Source organism: Cynoglossus semilaevis, chromosome 10, assembly GCF_000523025.1.
Source record: "Cynoglossus semilaevis isolate Cse_v1.0 chromosome 10, Cse_v1.0, whole genome shotgun sequence".
In the NCBI taxonomy this organism is placed as follows: domain Eukaryota; kingdom Metazoa; phylum Chordata; class Actinopteri; order Pleuronectiformes; family Cynoglossidae; genus Cynoglossus; species Cynoglossus semilaevis.
In genome coordinates, this window is record NC_024316.1 from 13460199 (window position 1) to 13483498 (window position 23300).

Here is a 23300-nt window from a genome sequence, read left to right on the forward strand (position 1 = left end):
GACGGCTTTGGGGACAAAGGTGGCTTTCCGCCTCTCAGTCCTGCAGGCGGGGCAGCGTAGACGTCGTCCGGAAGGGAGCCATTGAAAGGCTGGGTGGAGGATGTGTGAAGGGTCGTTGATGATTTTGACTGCTTGTCTGAGAGTTTGTTGATTGTGGATAAGTGTAAGATCTCTGACAGGTAGGCCAATGATTTTGGTGCAAATTGAGGTGATTCTCAGCAGTCTGTTCTTATTCTTTAAACTAATTGAGTCGAACCAACAGGTTATGGAGAAAGTCATGATGCTTTCCAAGAAGGAGTAGTAGAAAGTCAGCAGGATGTCTTTGCTGACTTCGAAGGAGTTGAGTTTTCTGAGGAGGTAGAGACGCTGGTGACATTTGCTGAGAATCTCCTCAGTGTTGGCTGAGAATTTCAGCTGGTTGTCAAAGGTGGTGCCCAGGTATTTGTATTCCTCAGTAAGCTCCACCGCCTTCCCGTGAATGATGGTGGGAAGCGCAGCAGCCAGGACCTTCCGTTTGTTGGAGAAGGTCACCACCATATCCTTGGTTTTGTTGACGTTCAGTTCCAGTTTTGAACTATCACACCAGTCTACGAACTCCTGTAACGCTGGGCCGTGGTGTTGTGAGGGGCCGGACAGGAGTGAAAGAAGAACGGTGTCGTCAGCGTACTTAACCAAGTGGCAGTTGGGCTGTAAGTTGCATTACTGCCACCTGCTGGTCGGGTCTTAATTACTTTTCTTTTTTTCAAGGAATGTCCTGATCTCTTGCAAAAGAAAAAAAAAAGAGGCAGAAGAAAAACACACCACCATACACTTCTAGTCACCTATGAGCAACAAGTCATATATGTATGTATTTTATCACACCAGTCTACGAACTCCTGTAACGCTGGGCCGTGGTGTTGTGAGGGGCCGGACAGGAGTGAAAGAAGAACGGTGTCGTCAGCGTACTTAACCAAGTGGCAGTTGGGCTGTGTGGTTCTGCAGTCGTTGGTGTAGAGGATAAAGAGGAGAGATGAGAGAACACAGCCTTGGGGGGAGCCAGTGGAGGTGGAGCGGAGGTTGGAGAGGGAGTTGTTGACTTTGACTTTCTGAGTTCTGTTGGTCAGAAAGTATCTGTTGGTTTGTGTATCTGCTTAGCAACTAATAGCCACCTGGAAATGTACATTTAAAACAAAAACCATTAATTACCTTTTGGTTTGTCTTTATTAACATTTTAAGCCCATTAGCACCTGCCATATTTTGCAGAAAATATCATAATATTAAATAATACCAAAAAAATGTAGTGTTTGAATATTTCTTCACTTTACTCCTCCCATTTATGCACATATGATAATGAATTACCTTCTGTTCTATTTGAAACCAAAGGCTTTTAATTTTTTCCACTGTGGACTGACACAAAAACACAGACACACGACCCAAAATGGCCGCCCGAGTGAAGCCACAAGAAAAACAGTCTCCTTCTCGGATCATAAAAACAACAACTGATACTAAAAGGTAAGTGTAAACTCATGAAAACATCAATAAAGTAGGTTTACTTTCCATTTCTGACAATAGAAGTGGGATATAAAAGTGGAAAAAGGCATTTCCTACAGAAAATAGGATTAGGGAGTCTGGGGCTGAAGTAAAAAAGTGGGCAAAGGAACAGGAGAGTGGAGAGGAGTAAAATGGCAAAAGGACAAAATGAAAAACACAGGGAGAGGAGGAAATGTATTGACATGATGACTAAAGGGTGAAGAAACACAACTAAAATAAAAGCAAAAAACTGTACAAAACTGTAAAAAAAAGTAATTCCTATTTTGTTGTTGGTGCTAAACTAGGGCAAGCTAGTTTAGCACCAACAAAATACCCCAAATAAAAATATTGTTGAAGAAAGTATTTCCAGTATTTGTAGTTGCAGTAATGATTTAACAAAATAAAAACATGTTTTAAAACCAAAAGAAAATAGTTTCCTACCAAAATGGAATCGACTTCTGTCCTAAACAGACAGTTTTAACCATTAATTCAGATGTAACGTCTCATTTAGTTCCTTACTAAATATGGTCACGTGTCACAGTATACGGAGTTGCAATATTTCGAGCTTTAGTGACGAGTTGCCTGAAACGAAATTACATAATATTTCAACATTTTAAAAATAAAAATAGTTTGCTACCAAAACACCACTAAAACCCTGCCATCAAACCAACAAGTTTACCCATAACTTCAGAAGAAAATTCCGCTCGTCCTTCAGTAAATGTGGTCACGTGTCATTAGTGTTTCCCGGGCGAGCTTCACAAACACATGAAAAGATTTATTTTAAACTTACCGACCACTGTATCCATAAAACAAAAGTATAGGAGAGAGTAACTGTGATGCTTCTTTTAACACCATCACCTGCACTCAGGCGAACAAATCATAGGAAGAGACTTTTATCTGATGTCCTTGTTCTGCGGCAGTTTATGATTTACGAGCCACTGCACCCACAACTCTCCCTGACCCACCGGACCCCGGTGTCATCCTTCCTGCAGGATGAACATTACTGCAGGAAGCGGCTCTTTTCAGTCGTGGCCATGGTGCAAGAGCTCCCTCTAACGTCGAGTCCAGGTATCGTGCATCTAAAGTCATTCAGATGTGACGCACAGAATATCTGCATTGTAGGATGAAAACAACAACAAACAGCCGAGTTATCTCACAAAAGTAGTTTATTGTGCCTCTTACTGTTTATATGGCTTTTCTTTGTATGACAAGAGTTGACATAAACAGAGGGGGAGACAACACCTTGGCCATGTTGAAAAGAGAAGAAAAATAATCATCAAAACAAAACAACATAATCTCAACATTCTGCCTGCGTTACCATCATCAATATCTTGACAGCCCAGCAGAGACATGGAGGATGAGGTCATCGCACAGACGATGCTCTGCGACAGCACCAAACCGAGAGGTGAAAACATGAATGCAGCATTCACACACATAGAAGAAACACACATTCACACGACTCCAACTGAGGAGACCGGCCCATATCCTGACAATGGGGCCTTGACCTGCTACACAGGAAGTTCATATTGCTTCAATGAGACCAAGAAAAAAAAAACCCAATCTGTGCTGTACATCAGCTGACCTCCATCAGCCCACAGCCTGCTGAGACGTTTTGGCAATAGTAGACATAATACATGAGAACATACAGTCTTCCACGCCTCCTCTGGAGAGAGAAGTAAAAATATACACAAGGAGACATAATGATGATATAATGGCTTTTGGGATGAGAAGGTAGATTTGGGGCCTGAACGCCAGCGGGTGGCACAGGTGGGGCAGCGATGGGAGTCCACAAAGAGGATGATTTGCCCCACCCTGCTGGGACAGTCCTGCTGGCACCCGTGCTGTTTTGTTTTTTTTTTCTTTCAGACTTGTTACCTTCTATGTACACGTGGGAGGGTGGAGCTGATCAAAACGGAGTCAGTACACACATAAATATTGCCTGTTGCTAGCGTGCACGAAAGCAGCTAGGATTTGGTCCTTACTGAAAAGCCCTGAGTCTGATTGTTAGATGTCCTCCATAAGGATTCCTGCTTCCTACTTGCATACGTTTTTGATCATGGTGTGGGTGCTCACGTGTCGCTACCACGTGTGGATGTGCTCACACAGGTGTCTGGACGTGTGTGTGTGTATGAGGCCACTGACAATGGCTGGCGGTGGATTGCATTCAAACGTGAAGATGTAGTACTGATGGAGACGCAGTGACTCTGCTCTCGGTGGATGAGTTGTGCCGTACTCCAGTACTGGATCACAAAAGTGCTACATTTACTACAATCAAGTGTGAGTCTCGGTGTCGCACACTCAACGTGGTGGAGATCTGGTACAGCTGAGGGCAGAGTGACAGGAGTGGACTGGAGTGTTTTTCACATATTCACTGTAGAAATCGATGTACAGTTGAGGGCAGAATTATTAGCAAATCTAAAAAATATTTTTTTAAGCAACTAATTAAAAAAAGTGTTTTTATACAATGTAAGGTGTTTTTTTTTTAGGGTGCCATTCCAACGACTGTCGCCACCTGCTGGAAACTGTTTGGTCAAATGAGATAAATCTCTGACCATGCAGGTGTGGAATACATTTGGGGACAGAATAGAGAGCCATTGAACCCAAAGAACACTGTCCCCACAGTCAAACAGGAAGGTGGGAGTCGAGGTTATAGTGACACACGTTTGTTAATATTGGTCCTTTTTTTATAAAAATTCTTGAAATTCTTTGAAAGTCTTGGCACCCAGAGTTTACTATAAAAAAATCAAACTGTTGTTAAGGATGGTAATAATATTGTCCTAAACTGTACGGTGCATGAGATCAGGGGTGTGTTTGTGAGAGGTCTGCAACCCGTGGCTCCTGGGCCTAATGCGGCTCTTCCGCCCGTTGTAGGTTTTTAATATTAGTGACTGTGGTTTTTAAATTAAAAAAAATATAAACTTCAAATTTACAGACACTGAATTATGGGAAATCAAATTTAAACCAATTGTACTGGCTGCACCTCAGTTAGCTTGTTGCTAACAAAACAATATGTCAACGTTAAAGAGAAACAGGTATGAAATATTTTTGCAGCAGCGCAGGAAGTGGAAGAGGGGTTAGAATATGAGGTTTTTGTGATGTGTTTTTTTTTTCCTGTGATGTAACAGGTAAATTAATAACCATATAACAGGTAAATTAATAACAAAAAATTATTATTTTGTCATTTGATAGCATTCTGTAAAATTGTTTATACAACTCCTTGTGATTTTTATTTGTTTTTTTTGTTGTTTTTTTTTTTGAATGGTCTCCTCTGGTGTTGCAGGTTGCAGACCCCTGTGTTAGTGCATGAGTGTGAGTGAGCTCTCACTGCTGGACTTCCTGCCAGTAGTCTTCTCCAGTCCTGCTCGGATCATGACTTCTAACTTTGGCACAAAGATACTAACTTTCAGCATTGTCTGTGTCAACATTGGCTGCAACAAGAGCAAAAACAAATAGAACGAAGCCAATTCCCTGATAACAGAAACCAATTAAAGTTACTGCAACATAACAATAGTCCTCTAGGTTGATTATCGTTGACGTCCACAGTGAGCCAAAGTGCCCAAAAAACAAAAAAAGAAAAGAAAAGAAAAGAAAGGCCCCCGGCCAAGCGTCGGCAGCTGATGAGGAAGACCCAGCCAGTTCTGATTACCCATCTTTCCCTCTGAATATCTTCTCAGGAAAGCTCTTCAAGGAAAAAACACAACATGTCTACAGGATTCATATATAAAACCAGAATAACAAATAAAGACAAAATATAATGGCATATATAGATATGTATGGACTTATTCATAAATTGGAAAAAAAAAAAAGAAAACGATTAACACAATAAAACAAAAAGATTAGCATACTTAATTTGGTTTTGCCCTGTATTCCTGTTTGCTTCTGAGAAATGTGCTTTAAAAAAACAAACAAAACAAAACAACAATAACAAAAAAACAAAAAAAAAACCCAACCACGATCAACTGCTCAGTTCTGGTGTCTGGTTTGGCCGTTCCCCCTTTTGGAAAAAGACAAAGAAACTAAAAAAAAAAAAAAAAAAGCAGAGAAAGTAGACGTTAACGCGTTCTCAGAGAGGTTCTGTTCTTTTCATCACATTAACGCTCCCCTCCGCTCCACCAGGAGTTCATACACCTCACTGTCATCTCTCCTTTATCCTCCTGTAGTTCACTCGTCATGGACCATGTGGCCTGAGTTATAAGTGTCTGTACACATAAGGCTCTGCTGTGCTCCGCTGAGGACACAGTGATGTGCAGTAAATAGAGACAGAAGGGGGAGGAAGGAGGGGGGAGGAGGGAAGGCCAGCATGTTCTTGAGGTGGCAAGGTGAGTGAGGTTGTGCTGAGTGTGTGTGTGTGTGTGTGTGTAACGTGTGTGTGTGAGTGCGTGATTGTGTGTATGAAATGCTGTGTTCACTGTGCCCTCCCAAAAAGGCCTTTCCTCGCCCCATCGATGGCATCCAGAGCCCCCCAGGACTCCCCGTCACTGTCCGAGCCCCTGTCTCTCTCCTCGTCTCCCACGTCATCATCGTCGTCCTCGTCCTCCTCCTCCGGTGAAGGCTCGCTGCCGTTTTCCGTAGCCCAGCTGTCGTCCTCGTCCTCGGCTTCCTGCTTCACTGTAGCTGGCGGCGGAGGTGGCGGAGGCGGAGGTGGGGGCGGGCTGTCGTTGCACTCTGTTTGGTCCTCGAACGCCTCGGGGTTCTCCAGCATCTCTCTGATCAGAGGCGGCATCGGACCTGGGATCTCCATCTTCAGAGTGATGGCTCTCTCTGCACCTGGAGACACACGGCCGAAAAGACGGTTATGATTTCACGTCATAATAAAAAAAAAGGACGATTTTATAAATTCCTTCATGTCCTGACCTTTGGTGCTGATTCCCCTGAGGTCAGTGATCTTCATCAGCATGCGGGGGAACATGTGAGGTTTGTTGGGGCGACGGCGGCGGGCGTAGATCTTCAGAGCCTCCAGTAGAGGTTCTTGGAGTTTGTCCACTTTCTGGGGTTCTTCTAGATCCATACGATCTGAGGAGGAAACAGGAAATAGATGTTTTTTTTAAATGAGGAGGAAACAGGAAATAGATGTTTTATAAAGACTCCCTGCAATAAAAGAAACTTGCTGTTGCTCTGTTTAAATATAATATCGTAATAATAATAACAATAACAATAATAAGTATATTTTACATAAATAAACCCTTTGTGAACTTTAAAAAAATATTATTTTTTTTACGTTAACTCTCATGCCAGCAGGTCATAACTGTGTAATTGCACGCGTGCAGTACCTCCACAGATGAGGCAGATGGCACTGAGGAGGCCAGTTTCCGTATCGTCCATTTCCAAAGGTAGAAGCTGACCAGCAAAGGCAAACACCAGGTCTGTGAGCGGTCCAAACCCAGCGTTGTGCATCTGAGTCCGGTTCAGAGTCAGACCATCTGAGAAGGTCATAGTGTCCTGTTCTGGAGTGTAGCGTGTACAGATCCTCAGCATCTGTGCACACAGTAGCATGAAAATGTCGGTGAGCCGTCGGAAAAAAGTTACAAGTGTTTTACCAAAAGGAAAATGTCGGTGAGCCGTCGGAAAAAAAGTGTTTTACCAAAACATTGATTCAAGTGTTCTGGCAGGTGTCAGTACAGTGTTTCATTTTATTCTCACAACAAATTCCTCGGGAATGTTGGGTTTAACTTTTCTACACTACCATTTTTCACCACTGGATGTCAGTGTTACAGCACCTCTGAATAAACGGTTCTTTTGAAACATTAATCAAAGTGAATGAGGGGGAAATAAGAACGTTTTACAATGGCTTTCTCACCAGTATGTCCAGACAGGCCGACTTCAGCAGAGTGATCTGGTCTGCGATGGTGAGGGTGGTGAATCCTGGCAGCCGTTTGGCAAATTCCACAATCTTAATGATGCACTTGGTGGACAGCTCACTGAACTTGTCCCACAGACCCAGATCCAGCTGGACACGGTGCTCTGCACTGGAGTTCTGCAGCAGACAATGACAAAAGAGAAACACCCACTGTTCACTGCAGCTCTGTTTGCATCGCATGCAGCCAGGCCTCGCAACACATTTACATTTTACATCAATCAGGGAAGAAAAATCCATTTACATGTACCATCCATCATTCAGAGGCCACACAGATGGCTTAATGGGGAACTGAATTAGTTAAGCCACCACTCTGTTGGGAAAGCTACGGTGAATTTACGTCTTTGCATGCAACTTAGGGAGCTCTCAGTGACGCCTCGGACAAAGTTGCCACACACAGTATGAGGGAATAACTTTATTACACGTTTGTAGGCGTGGCTTGTGTGTTGCAACATGAAGAGTTTACGATCAGTGACACATCAACTACTACATGGTCACTGTTTCTGATAAGTCATAGATTGTGGTGAGTTTGTAAAAGTGAACTGATTTCGGTTTCTCCAATTTTTAAGATGTTTTCGAGTTTAGAAGACATTATTTGCATTTACTGGATCAACGTACTTCCTCGTTGGTTGAAAAAGAATCCTGTCTGATTTAAAAATGTATTTATTTAAAAAAATATTGGCTATCACTAGTTAAAAATGTATTTATTTAAAAAACTATTCTACAGTTAACTCTTTTTAAAACCCATCAGTCATCGAGCAAAGTGATCACATTCACATTCAAGAAAATCAAAGTACACAGAGAATGAAACACCATACAGAAACATTGGTGACTGAAACAGTGAACTGTAGCTGCTAGGCTATCACTAGCCATTATTTTTACATAACTTGGATTTATTTTAACATGTAACCGGCATACCTGTGATGTTGCTGGTGTAAGGCCGGAGTGCTAACCTCTTTTTTCACCTTGTGTCCCTTAGCATGAACGCTAAGAAGCTTAGCATGAACGCTAAGGAGCTTAGCATGAACGCTAACCACTTTTCTTTACACCTTGTGTCTTTAGCATGAATGCTAACCACTTTTCTTTACACCTTGTGTCCTTAGCATGAACGCTAACCATTTTCTTCAGCGTGTGACTTACGGTGGTGTATTTGCCCAGCTGGCAGAGGGAGGGGCACGTCTCTTGGTGGGCTTTGCTGACTTTATTGACCAACTCCTCCAACTCTCCGCTCAGTTCGTAGCTCTCAGGAAGCACCACCTCCTCCTTCACGTCCTTCTTCTTCTTGTTCCTGTCGTTGCGCACGGCTGTGTGAAGACAAACAGAGACACAGAGATTCAGCACCAATCCCTTTTTTTTTTTTTTTTTCAATTGCATGTCCACAGATCAGCCCCACACAGTGGTCCGCTCCTCTATCTGTGATCGGTGTAAAAACATCCGCTGCACTCATGTGCTCAGTGTCTTGTCACCACTGTCAGGGACGACGTGTTCACCGCTGGACCTCACAGGCTACCAAGGTTCATCTTAACAGTTTCAACATATTTCCTTTTGCACTTTATGGACACAGGCTATCTTCTCCTTATCACTCAGGCCTTTCCTTGCCCATCTATCTATCCACTTGACCAGCGCACACAATCCAGTCCTCCCCTCTCTCCTCCCTGCCTCCTCTCCCACCTCCTCCTCTTCCTCCTCCTTCCCTACTTTCCTTCCTCTCAGGATATCCAGTAATAGCAGAGGCACAATGTGATCCCGGTCGTAACACACATCCCACACAAACATTACACCCACGTACATGTCCCACAGGCACAGTGACAGCCACTCGGACACACCCCTCCACGACGCAAACTCAACAGAAAGAAAAAATACAGAATGCAACTGTGTGTTTGAGTTGAACAAAAAGGTCTTTGTCAGAGGCCAACATTTGCTTTTTAACAACTGTAAGCTGCGTGTTTGTGTATGCCAGAGGGACAGGGTTTTTGTTGTGAAACAGGAAGTGAGAATCATTCGTCGAATGATTAGTCATATGATTGGTTCAGTGCCCAGCCTCGCCCTGATCACCACCCCTGGCAGGCTCATCATCTGCTTCTGTCTCTCTGCTGCATAGTTTCCCAGAGTCTCACGCTGAGCTTTATTAGATTCAGTAGTTTCACACTGTGTGAATCAGGTCACATCTTTTATGGGACGGTTCCATCCAAATCAGATGAGATCGGAGCCAAAGGAAATTAAAAACATCGACTGTGTGTGTGAGTTTTCCACGCTCGTGTTTTGTAAGAAAGCCTCGGGTCCTCGGGGGTCTCACCTTCCTTCGACATGCCGACCTCGAAGCACTTCTGCAGCCTGCAGTACTGACAGCGGTTGCGTGTGACCTTGTTGATCTGACAGTTTTTGTCTCGGTGGCAGGTGTACACCATGTTCTTCTGGATGCTGCGGCGGAAAAATCCCTGGATAATAAAGAATCAGAGACAAACGAGAGAAATGATCAAAAATGTGAAACTGAATAGTTTTCTCCAGTTTAGGTTGGTGTGTTTCCTCTGATCCAGCAGTTCTGTACATACTACCTCTATATTGGCAAATAAATAATATGTTTGTATGTACAGCCACCACCATGGGGGCAGTGGATTTTGGAAGCGGACTTGAGTCCGGAAGGCTTCAGGTTTGAGTCCACCAGCTGCCAAGTTACCACTGAGGTGCTGTGAGCAAGGCACCGTGCCCACACACTGCTGCCCTTACAGCTGCCCACTGTTCACTTTGGTGATGGGTTAAAAACAGAGGTCACATTTGGTCGTGTGCAGTGGTGAGCTGTGTCACAGTGACAAGTAGTTCACTTTCCTTCACTTTCCTATATGTTTACATAAGGACCCCCAAACTGATAGAGAATTGACCCTTGTTTACAATGTTCTTACCAGGGCCAATCATTTTGCCCCCAACAGTAACCCATGGGGCATTAGAGTTCTCACAAAACACAGACGGACGACTTTTATCACCCTGCCTTTGTTTATGGATGTAAAAGAGATGAAGAAGGGCTGCAGCTCTGCCTCCTCACCTTGCAGCCCTCACAGGAGCTGACCCCATAGTGGTACCCCGAGGACTTGTCCTGGCACACGAAGCAGGGTTTGTAGACACGAGGCGGTGGAGGTGGAGACGGAGAGCTGGGCACCATCTCCTCTGAGCTGGTGCTCTGGGTCTCCACGGCTGTGAAGACAAAGACACAGACACAGACGCGGTGAGTATGTGACAAATATGCAGCTACTGTGCACTGTCAGTGGATCAGCAGACCAGGACATGTTTGACCTGCTCTCATGAGTGATAAGACAGGCAGCTGACAGCAGGTCCCTTGACATCTTATATGTGTGTTTAAAAAAAACGCTTCTATTCACAACAGATGGAGAAAGAAAGACCGAGTTTGATGTTGATTCAAAATACAAAAAAAAATAAAAAAATTAAAGATGAAGACGGGAGATGAACTCTGTGTAACTTCTGGCTAATTGCACTTCTAATGACTGCAATCAGGTTCATGTTTGGGACACTTGTTTTTCATGAAGACAGAGAAACAAAGGGAGGCACCGTGTCTGAACCCAGAGCCAAGGAATTTTTACAGCGTTAAACCAAAAGTGCCACTGACTGACAGGTTGTGTGATAAGGCCAGGTACACACTGAGCTGTTGAAGCCAAGTGTCAAAGCAGGCTCTTCCTCATTCCACACACTGACATCAAAATACAATGACACGCACACACACCGACACACACACACACCGACACATGTCAGACTCCCCTCCGCCGTCCAGAGTGGAACACGGCGATGACATCAGCGCGGCCTCCGGTCCCACTCTCACTCTGCTGCGTTAAACTCCTCTATGGTCCAAAGTGAAACCCACATAGGCTCCTTTGTGAGGTCAAGTGTGCTGCGTATGGATTCCATACATCCCCAGAGAAACATAAGCCGCCGCACACACATAGAAGCAGACCCCCGTCACACATGTTAGCCTGCACAAGCACACAGACACACATGTTATCCCCCCTTCAACCAACAACACTTCTTTCAACTCTCACCCTTGGTCGCCCTCAAACTTCACCCTCCCCAATGGCATCCGACTACCCCCTGACACACAAACCCTATTTTTCTCTTGTTTCCTGGCCCTAAATTCCTCAGTGCAGCCCTGCCAGGTTTTAATAGAGGCCTAAGCTCGTAAGGCAGCCTATAAAGGCGGTCCCATGGCTGGACTGGAGGCCCCAGCCCGGCTGGCCTGCACTTTATTGGGACTCGGTCACCTTGGGCAGCTATTCACACCACCAGCTGTAGCTCCCAGCCCGTAAAAAAGGCCAATCATAAAATAAAAAAACAGGGAGGCTCTAAAATTCTAACTTTTACTGCCCCACAACCCCCCAGCACCTTCAATGGAAAGCACAGAGCGCTAGCCTAAACTTAACCTACAGCCTCCTCTCCTCCCCTCTCTCACACCCAAGACGGAGGCGAAAACCACCAGCTTGGCCTTTTACAAGAGGGGGAGACTTCAAAAAGAAGAAAAAAGAAGGGGCATAAAAAGAGGAATTTGATAAAAAACAGAGAAAGGGGCAGAAGGGAGAAGAGAGGAGAGGAGAGGAGAGGAGACAACAGTTGCTGGTCTTGTTCAAGACCACGCTGACTGACCACTCACTATCACCGCTGCTACAGCTGGCTCGCTCCGGCCTCATTAATGATAGTAACAGCAATACAGTGTGCTAGACATTTTTCATTTGTTGCTGCTGCTGATCTAACATCTGTTTTTCATATGTATTTTTATATTTGACTCTTCAGAATCCGCATTCAAATTTCTTTTCTTTGAAAGCCTTGCTCTGCTGGAGGCAAAGATGTTTTCCATTATTTTTTAGGAGCGATGCCGCTGCCAAATGTGCAAATCAATCTTAGACCTGGAGTTTCAGCCGGCTGAGTGTTTCTGCAGCATGCTCTCCTCATATCTCCTTGGCCAGTTTGCAACCAAACAGAGGGGTCAGCGGGAGAGCAACAACCCTCTGAACGTGCCATGAACCTCAGTGTTTATGCAATAATAACAGCAGCAAATGAGGCTCCAGACTGAGCGCTGACAGGCCTTTTTTCGCAAAAAAAAGGACGGATCATTTTTGCAGCATCGAGTAACCAGCATCGGAGGACACGGACTGAATGGAGAGAGAGAGAGATAGAGAGAGAGAGAGAGAGGGCCAGTCGACAAGACAATGGCCAGCAGTGAGAGGAAGAGCAAACACATCAGGCTCTGTCACACTGTGGACCTGATTGGTGCCAGAGAACATGACTCCTGCAGCCACCTCCTCCAACATTCACTCCATTTAGCCAACCCCATCCAAATCACTCACGCCACTCACCCTGGGGCGCCGCGGTAACGGAGCCTACTCAGGCAACCTTTCCTCGGTCTCCTCAACTCAGCTCATCACTGTTTAGAAAACAGAGCTCTGTGAAAGGAGAGGCCCTCCTTATCAGTGCTCCGAGGCCCGGGCATCATTTACATGACAATCTGCCGGGGCCAAGGACTGTGAGCTGATGACGGACACGGGAGATGAGAGGAGCTGCGAAGGTGGGTGGCTGCTGTTTGAGACAAGAGGAGGAAGAGGAGGAGGAGGCTAGTAGGAGGGATGGCCGGGTTATCAGTAGCCACTGTTCATTTCCTGCTAAATATCAGTTTACTCCCTAATCCTTTCTCTCAATGCTCTCTCTCTCTGTGAGCGAGGGGCTCGGCTGCACTTACAGGACCTAATCCACTGGTCACATAAACACATACTGTGCTCTGTTGGCTCCAAACTACAGCTGGTACTCTACACTCCTATAAATACTCACGAGCTCCAAGCTAGCGCTAGCTACAGGCTAGTCCACACAGCCCACCGAGTAATTCCCCCTCCATTCCACTTAAGTGATTCGGCCTGAGCTGGATGTGGAGCACATCATTCTCTCCAACCTCGTTAGCAGTGAAACGTAACTGCACATGGCGAGGGATATCTGCGCAGCAGAAGGCAACTTCAACGAGGTCAATTACATTTCATTTGAGGTTAGGTCAAACGGGCCAATCGATTTCCCTTTAGATTCAACAGATACAATAGGGGATGGAAAACAACTGAGTAAGAGGAACACACTGTGTGTGTGTGTGTGTTTGCATACACATGACATGACGTGGCTCATGTTTTGTGTTGCAACACACTCCTTTTAAGTGAGCAGCATATGACATTCTGGCACAGTAACAAGTATTCTTTCACAATAGGGCTGCAGATTTTGCCTACGTGACTTCTCAGCGATTGAATCTTCACTACAGTGGAACAGTGTTCCACTGAGGGGCTAGAGTTGGCATGTGTGAGAGCAAATGCACAGGCAGTGTGCGTGTGTGGGGGGGTGGGGAGGCCCAGTGTATGTACATTAACACATGGCACAGGTGGGGCTTATATTTGTAGCTGTTTATTTGTGTATATCTGACTCCACTCTCTGCTGCCACACACTGGTGGTGTACTGGTGCAGCGCTGACGCTTAGTCCTTTGAAAGGGAACTATGATTTATTTATTTTTTTGTTGTGATTTTAACAATTAACTCCAGTGTAGTTTTGTATTAATGTCTGTCTGTTGACACACAGCATTCCTTTCTCCCCTGTAGGTGGTGCTGTGAATTTTCTTGAAAGTCCCATTTATTAAGTTCAAAAAAGCCCAGTCAACACGATATCACCTACAGCTATATAGTACAGCTGGGTGGGAAAGAAAAAAATCTTCCGTGGGGCTGTACACCCCTAACCATATTTTGGTGTTGCTCTCGTTGTTCCAGCTCCTCTTTGTTTTGTTTTTTAAACAAATACTTGCATTTCTCCAACTCAAAGGTTTTATTTAGAAATGTGTTTATAACAATGGACACTTTTCTCTAAGTATGAGGTCATGTAAGCAAATCTTATTCTTACTCCAACCTGCCACCTAGTGTTGGTTGTTATCAATCCAGCTACGACACAGCAATATCCTTATTATTTATGACAATATGAACTGTATAAATATAAATATGAAAGAAATACATGAAATATATTGTATGGATTAAAATAATTGATTTTTTCTGTTGTTTTCAGTAAATTGCTGCCTACTCTGCCTTTAAACAAATTGTCTGTGGGTCAGCGTGAGCCCGTGTTCCTCTCTCTTTTCTGCAAGCACAGGCATGTGAGGCCTTTGTCTCCATCTCTACCTTCATTAAACAGTCTGTAAAGCTTGCGTGTTCTTGTTGAATGCTGTGTGCAGTGAAAGAGCGTGCGAGACTTGGAGACAGTGTGCGAGGGGCACACAGGAGGGCTCGGTGTGAAAAGAGGGGTGGGCAGTGGGCAGACAGTGGCAGAAGGGGAGCAGATTGAGAGAGGATGGTGAAGTGGGCTGGAAGACTCGCTGGCACACCGGGAGGCTCCCATTGGCTGCTCACCCCGTAAGCACAGGGCTGCGGCACCAGAGGGCGGCGACTGTGTGACCATCAGCAGAGCGAAAGGTTTCCATGAAGAACTGAGAACGAAAGAGGAAAAGAACGCACCACACCCTGGTCGGCCGTGCCAACATGTTTCAAGGCTCCTTCTCAGTGCCTCTCTGCCCACGTCTTCCTGCCATCTCTCTGAGGCTTCTGCTGCGAGCTCCTACACAACAGGCTCATTTCCTTCCTCTTCTCTGTACCAGTCTTTCCGGAGGATCTCCGTCACAGCTTGTGTGGCCTCTGGTTCATCTTCCTCAGTGAGCTACACCTTTTCCACAGGTCACATAAAACTGAGGCTCCTCTGAAGGTCGGATGAGTCACCTGTGAGTTTTTTTAGGTGACAGGTCGTCGGGGTCACTGACTGCACGGGTGACAGTACGGACCAGTCACACGTGCACTTTCAGTCGACAAAGTGGAAAAGGGAAGAGAGAGAGAAGAGAGGATTGTTTGTGTGTGTGTGTGTGTGTGTGTGTGTCGGTGTGTGTCGGTGTGTGTCTGTGTGTGTGTGTGTCTGTGTACACTCCTGCTCGTCTGGGTGTTGACATGAACGAAGGACACCTTCATTAAAAGGTGCTGAGCAGTAGCAAAGCTTTTCAACAGCTGTCAAAAAGCTCATTACCTGGCCTCCGACACACACACACACACACACACACACACACACACGCGCGCGCGCTGAGGGGCCTCACCATGCAGTCTTTAAAAACAAGATAAAACTAGGTTGCCGACCAGAAGATGGCTCCGCTTAGAGTGGTGAAAACACCAGATAGTAAGAGTGAGAAACCAGACATAACCACACATACACACTGAACACACACACACACACACACACACTGAACACACACACACACAGAGTGGTGCCCTGGAGGAACTTACATTCTTCTGTTACTCTCAGCAGAAAGCCATGACGCACACAGAAAGTCTGAAATACGTATGAATGCTCACGATCACATGACCCGAGGCAGGATATACATGTGGTAAAGAAAGTTTGGGCTGTGGACCCAGACGGACACAGACTTCTGACACTGACTCAGTGTGACATGGCACACAAAACTCCTGCCAACACACATGCTCACCTCACTCCTTCATCTAAAGCTCATGGATATAAAGAGCGACGAGCGGAGCAGCAGCGGCAGCAGGTGGGAGAAGCCCGTGTCCTCGGGGCACGTTTTAAAAAGTACAATTACCCTCACAGTCTGGTCAAACTCTCAAAACACCCTTTCTTCTTTACAGCACCCCATAAAGAGCCTTTTGATATTTTTCTGATGGAGTCAGCCAAGTGAACATTTGGCATCAAGACCCCCCCCCTCCCTCCTTCCCCTTTTCCCTGCACCACAAACCCTTTTAAGAAACAAACAACTTGTCTTCAAACATACAAATTTGTACAGTAACGTTTCAGCTGCTAGAAAAAATAAATCCTGTTAAAATACTCCTGAGAAAAGACCTGAGAAAGGACGGTGGGGAGCGAGGTGGGGGGGGCAGAGCAAAGATAATTTCAATTAAAGGATTTCAGTAATTGGCCTTATATGGCTAATGCGAGGGAGAAAACGGACGGTCGAGCGCAGCCCAGTGGAAGAAATGTGCCCACCCATCCCCGCGGTGAGCTCCAGCTGACTCTTCATCTGCCCGACAGAAGACAGAGAGGAGCACAGTTCCTCTTCAGTGACTGGAGAGTGAACCCAAAAAGCTGACAATCTGGCGCCATTGATCATGTCAAAGAGACAGGGGGAGTCACGGGCAGGTGAGGAAGCAGGCAGGCAGACAGTGGAGACAGGCAGACAGGCGAGGTGAGGAGAGACGAGAGGACGGCAGAGTCATCGAGGGAAATCTTGAGGCTTTGATCCCGGGCTTGTTTCTTGTCCTCCCAGACTTCCTCTCACCATCTGTAGCCCTGGCTCTCACCTGTCTGTCTCTGGCACTCGCGCTTGTTCAATTGCTATTGCTTCCTCCCCACAACAATAGAAACTTACAAAAGTAGAAGTAGTTCAGCTGTGGCTACAGACTGGCCCTGCGAGAGGAAGTGAGGGGAAAGGAGGATAGTGTAAACAACAACAGTAGTATTCACTCCAGCTCATTGGGGAACCACGGCCGCCCAAGAGAACGCAGACAACTAACCTCTAATAGCAGTAGTACTACAGTATACAGTATATATACATATATATATATATATACATATATAGCTCTAAAAAGCATATGTAGATATATAGATAGATAGATGTTGGATTTGTATTTTATGATTTATGCTTGATAGACCCCTAAATAAAGGATTTTTTTTTTAATCAGGACATTTATTTGGCAAACTGAAACCTCTCTGCCATAAAGCATCTCCCTGGTTCTTGTCCAGTCTCTAGGAACAACTGGTAAACACAGTAAAATATCCAGTAATGGTATTACTATTGTCATTGGTCCCTTGAGTGAATAATTGATTTTAAAGCTTGGCTTGATCAAAGACGCACGAGCAATTCTGTGACAGACGTGCTCCAAGAATAGCAGAGGTTTTTATGAAGGCAACAAACATTCATTGCTTCTGTGAAAGCTATTTCTGAAGGGGGGGACCTGACCAGGTGGCTTTTTTGGGGGTCAGAGATTGATTGCCCGGCATTTGGTCAATCATCTGTACTTCAATGACAGAAATTGGAAAGCAAAGCCTCACATGAACTCACCTGATCCTGAAAAGATACTATAAATAGTCCATGAAAGTCAAAGACTTGTTTTTTCTTCTGCTAACCTAAAAAGCAGACAGCAGACGAGAACAGTCACAGTCATTACACACACTGTCTGCTATACCACTGTGAGAAAGTTCTGTTTTGACTTTGTAGCCGACCGGTTGCCCAACTGTGTTTCTATGCTCAGAGTCTGCCAGATCAGTGAAGAAGATATCAAGACGTTTGAGTGACTAATTTCCTCCTTTACCTGACATCTTGATTTGATGAGAGACTTGTTAGAGACAGATATGGGGAAGTCACATTTTCTTGACTTGACAGTTACTTTTCAAAGAAGAAGGTACAGAACTGAGGAACAGTGCCCATCCGTTCAGTTAGTTCCCACAACAGCAGCGTACCCTGAACTCATTCAGCATTCCTGAACCAGGCATAAATCATCACAAGCTGCCCCTAACTCCTTTGCTGGATCGCTTCCTGTCTAACTGGCTGTCTGTCTGGTTGGCTGGGTTTCTCTCAATGTTTTCTGGCAAATGCACGGCGCTCAAGCACACACACACACACACACACACACACACAAGAGCAGGAGCGGATAAATCGGAGTCCACTGACAGGACAACTACAGCCGACTCTCATTAAGTCAAAGGTCAGGCTACAATTAAAAAAATGTTCTCTGAATGGATTAGCTACTGAAGAAACATGTGATCCACCTCCTCCCCCTCCCCCACATGCCCATGCTTGTCTGTTCATGAATGTTAGTCATGTGTTCAGGGGAAAAAAAAGCCCTTTTATGTGTCATATAGAGAAATGTACAGCTTGAGTGAAATGACGGTATTTACTGGAGGTACACTGGTGGAAGCTGGTGATGCCAACCTGTTACAGGAAACACTCTTGCTAAAGTGTTCAAATTTTTTTTTCAAAAAAAAAATCAAAGATCTGTCAGCTATTATGTGTAATCTGGGGGGAAACTCTGAAAAAGATTTCTGTATTAAGTTCCTATAAATATATCTCAGTGTGAGTGTTGTTGTTATCTGTCAACCAACGTATTCTATCAATTCTATTTTGGATTTACATTAAACTTAAAACCTAACTAATCACCTGTGTAGCCAAAGGTTTGATACGGTAAGTGATTCCTTGCTAATGTTGTTACATAGCCACCAAGCTAAAGGAGGTGAGGAGAAGATGGACATGAAGAAGAAGAACATAATGACAGAGCAGCGTCATGTAAATACTGAAAACATGAATGGATTTTTAAATGTGACCTAAATTCCTCATGTGTTCAGATTGTGTTTATATTTACATTTCAATTGAGGGAAAAAGGAATTCTGTGAACACTCACACAACTTGTTTGCACACTGACAACTGAACTAATGCTAAAAATATACAAATTGACTTATGATCCATTTACAGCCAAGAGGTCATGGCACGTTATGCACGTTGGGAAAATTTGACTTTATATTCTAGTAAAAATAACCACACTCTCTGAGCCAATTTGTCTTCCATCAGTCTCCACTAGTTAGCCCAACGACAGCAGGAAAAAAAAAAAAATCCAACCTGTTCACACACAGAAAGACGGGCAGCAGATCTGGACTAATCCAGGTTTCCAGTCCTGGCCTTGCTGCCCCAACAATCCTGTTCTCATAACAGAGCGCCCCAAGGCTAGCAACGCTGGAGCCAAGCTGTCAGTCAATAACATGGTGGTAACAGAACTGCTCTCTTCACACTCGACTCACACTTTGGCTCCACGCTGACGTACACTTACATGCTATGTATACTGTACACAGAGACGAATGAGCAACACAGCGTGGCATTCTCACCTGTGAAATACATTCTCACGAGCGCCGGCACCAGGACATCATGGACGCCTCCTAAATGTCCAGGTAGGACACGCGCTCATACACATGCACACACACTGCAGCCTGCCAAGTGCCCAAGGGAAAATGTGACTGGCAGGCACAGAGCTGTTCACAGTCAACAGTCACAATAGCTGCAGCCAGACAAAGGTGTTAGGGTGGGCAGCTACAATACCTCTGTGGCCAACAGACTATTGTGAAAGCACTTATGAAAGTGTACGCGCTCTACCCGAGTGGAGCTGATACACTCGAGGCTAACAGTTGGCTGAGGTGACGCTTATCAGCTCCGTCGCTAACAAAACATCACCACAGGATTTCAGCAGCACAGGATTTCTCTCAGGGTTTGGAATAAAAGCTTTTTTATATAGGGCTAAAATACAATGGAACCAAAACGTTTTTTTTTTTTACAAAATATACTTGTCAGAATCACAAAAAAACAATTGTCCCTGTCATTTTAATGTGTAAAATTTAAGTATATTTAGCTGTTGTTCATAAGCTGGGATTGTACCGCCTGACTGTAGTTTCTCCTAACGTTTTTTTATGATGTTGAAGGTAAAAAAAATTTAAAAAACGAATCAAGGTGAAAGATGGAATTAGCTTAGTTGCTGCAATGAAGACTGACTTTGTGAAGAAAAACAACAATTTCTGTATTAAAATTGAACAAGTTGGAGCTACGGGCTACAATCAAGCCATCAGGGGGAAAAAAAATCAGTCGACCTATGTCTACATGTTTTATGCAAAGGATTATCAGGTCAGAGTTATATAAAGTATTAATACTGTGTCTGCAAGCGTAACCCATGACCTAATGAAAGAGTACTTACAGCTGTGTTCACAGTGCCCCCTACAGGGGAGGAACGCTGATTTTTTAATTTTTTTAATAACAATAAGTCAGGCTAGCTGCATACTTTAGCTTTGAGAAGACAAACAGCTGAGGTGGAGGTGAAAGATTCAGCTTCCACATGATGGTTGATGAGTTTTATTTACAGCGGTGCCACTGACGCTGCCGAGGGGCTATAAACTGCTACTAAAGCAGAGCAGGATTCCAACATGGCCCTGAGGAATCCAGCTTGGCACAAGGTCTGCGTCTGGATTTGGGTGCCCGTCAGCAGCCAAACAGGGACATAACACTGTACACACACACTGACATATGGGAATTCACACACAAAGTCGACACACGCAAAGCGCCGGCTGACGAGCTCTCTCCGTGCGCTGGAGCAAAAACACCAGCAGGTGCTGCAGGAAAAAGAAAATTAAAGCAACTGCAGGGATGGCATTGGTTTATTTATAGGCAGCACTGACTATTAATGGGCTCTGCAGGGCTGAGACAGATCTGTTAGCGAGGCTGTGTGATACTGCAACACAAGCACAACTCGTACCGAAAAAGAGCTCCCAGCTACGTGTTGTAATGGAAAATGACACGGTGATAATTTAAATTGAAATGGTTCTGATCAAGCTCGGTTTGAAGCGTTTGTGTGAAGTGTTTTATCAACGAGACGGACGACTTTATAATCACACTCACGTTATATGACTGCACTGAAGCCTTGATTACGTTAACATACATCATTTGTTAAGTGTTTATGGTGGACCGTACTTAGGAAGTGGACCCTGTTAACGGACCATTTTTCCATTAAAATGACAGTCTGTGTGAAAGTTAGGACACGCTCACACTTTTACGACATCAATGAACATTTTTAGTGGGGACTGAGACGATGGCTAACGCTACTTCAATACAACGCGCTGTGACAACTGTACAACAAAGCCATTTTAAGGAGAGCCGATGATAAAAGATGTTTGTCTTTGTCGAGAGCTCGGTGACTGATCACAGTTTTGGATGACCCTGTGACAAGCGCTTCAGAAGTTAATTAAGACATTGATTACATACTATAAGACCTGAAAGTAATCGCTGAGATACTGAACCCTGAAAGAGCACAATTAACCTGTGTTACAAAAACCAGCAAAGATTTTTTACAAACTCTCAAGGCTTCACTGTCCATTAAAAAAAAAACATATATATATAGTCTATATTCAAATATTGTAAATACCGCCGAGTATTTGGTGAATTCCTCTCGTTCTCTGGTCACTTGTTCAGATTAAGCGTTCAAACAGCTCACTTACTCACATTGTTATAATTGTTTTCTGAAGCAAATGACAGTTTTCTTTCCCCCTACAGCCATATCACTTCTGACTGACTGACCTTGGCCCAATTGACTACTTAAGCCTTTTAACTGCAACACATTTCATTTGACACTATCTTGAAAGGATCAACAGGGTTGGTGTATGCATATCAGCAGTGACAAGTCCCCATTAGAGCTGCAGCCACCGTATTATAAGACTCACTTCCTGTCCTGTCTCTTCCTCTCCGAACAAGATGCCACTATCCATTCTCGGCCCAGCCCCCCCTCAGGCATTCTAATCATTTAATTGAATCTTTGGTAATTATAATGAAATAACTGCCGACTTCTATCAGGGAGAAAATGATGGGGGCCAGAATGTGCCAGCGGTCACAGGAAGCTCTTATTTCTCTGCCACCGCGGCTCAGATACACCCCCATTTCAATTAGCTCCCCAATTCACATTTGAACAGCACATTAGCGGAAAACAAAGAGCGCACACATGTGTGTGTGTGTGTGTGTGGACGCGTGTGTGATTGCACGTCCAGTGATAGATTGCGGTGAGGGGGGGGAGGTGATCTGTAACTGCCCCGTCGCTGTGTCCTAAGGACCACTTTCAGGCATCACGATTGATATCTGAGCCGTGGCCAAAAAGATGGAGCTGCCCGTGTATTTGGACGAGAGAGAGAAAAAAAACCACAAACTTCCCCTTCTTCTGACCCTGGAGAACTAATCGGAATTGCCTCATTCTTCTAAGCAAATGAGCATTGACAGAGCGGGGGATTGGTCTGCAAAGGCTCTCTCAAATGGCTTTCCTGCTAGTTGACTAATTCAGTTCTCATTGACGTACGACTAAATCAGTGTCCATTATCCTTACGTGGAGGCAGCTCAGATGTAGCACCAGCTCTGTGGCATAAGGCACTTAAGAGCATTACACAGGCCAAGCTGGTTGAAAGGCTCCCCCTTTTCAGCGAGTTGACAAGACCTGCACACATGGTGGAGATGTGACGATGGTCAGGCTGTAGCCCCTGACTCACCTCTGACATTGGGGTCTCCTGTGGTGAAAAAAACAGGAAAACTGACCATGTCCTCGGCCAATAGCCAGCAACAGTGACACTTATCACCGCTGCAGATTTAATGCCGGGACAATAATTTACTCAATATGAGGCAGTTGTGGCACAAACCCTTTTTTTTTTTGTTATTGCGTTTCCACACAAATGACACCTGAAAGCCTCCATTTGACCTTTTACTTTTTAACACTGTGGTTCTTTCTTTTCTTTTTTTTTCCTTTCAACAGTTTGACCACAGTGAACTTCCTTCCACAGCCAGGTGACTCTTCTCACAAAGCCAGTGGCTATTTTTGTGTGCGACGTGCATCGAGTGCGACGAGTGTGGCAGCAGATCTGTGCCTCTGCTGTGCAGCTGGGTCGGCTTAATGAGATATCAGAGTCAAACATCAATTCATCAGCCTCATTGATGAGGACAATGAGGGGCAACTGCTTTAGTAAAGAGAGGCATCATGGCCTCTGGTGTGGGGATAGGGCAGCCTTGTTTACAAAGGTTAGTGAGCGCAGAGGGCCTGAAACAGAACACCAGCACAGCGGCCTCCACTTCGCTCTCCTCTGCTGGACTTAACTCTCTCGCCCTCAGGGGCAGCAGCTCAGGACTTTGATTTTTCAGAACAAAGACCCCGGAAGAAAAATGCACCACTGCCGGTATCTGCACTTCCTAATTTTTTAAACATGTGCATGTGTGCGAATGGGTTAAAAGGAAAGGCCATTGAGGACTGATTGATTAAATAAACAAATCTCATCTTGTTATCATCAGGGCTGCCCTGGCTGAGCAGAGCGGGCTGG

General features: G+C 44.8%; 1 protein-coding gene across 5 annotated transcripts in view; it reads right to left on the reverse strand.

Annotated features, from left to right (window-relative positions):
- Window positions 1–4731: 4731 nt before the first annotated feature.
- Window positions 4732–23300, reverse strand: part of rarga (retinoic acid receptor gamma a) — a 62588-nt gene continuing 44019 nt past the window's right edge. For 4 of the 5 annotated variants that reach the window (XM_008318894.3, XM_008318895.3, XM_008318893.3 and 1 more), the window contains 7 exons: window positions 10404–10552; window positions 9660–9801; window positions 8504–8667; window positions 7307–7483; window positions 6780–6984; window positions 6364–6522; window positions 4732–6276 (listed from right to left, as the gene is read on the reverse strand). In XM_008318894.3, the coding sequence (XP_008317116.1) occupies window positions 5915–6276; window positions 6364–6522; window positions 6780–6984; window positions 7307–7483; window positions 8504–8667; window positions 9660–9801; window positions 10404–10552 (1358 nt within the window). In that variant the 3' untranslated portion in view covers window positions 4732–5914. Of the gene's footprint in view, window positions 6277–6363; window positions 6523–6779; window positions 6985–7306; window positions 7484–8503; window positions 8668–9659; window positions 9802–10403; window positions 10553–12717; window positions 12737–23300 lie in introns of those variants that run through there. The other variant, XM_025059156.1, reaches the window with a different exon arrangement.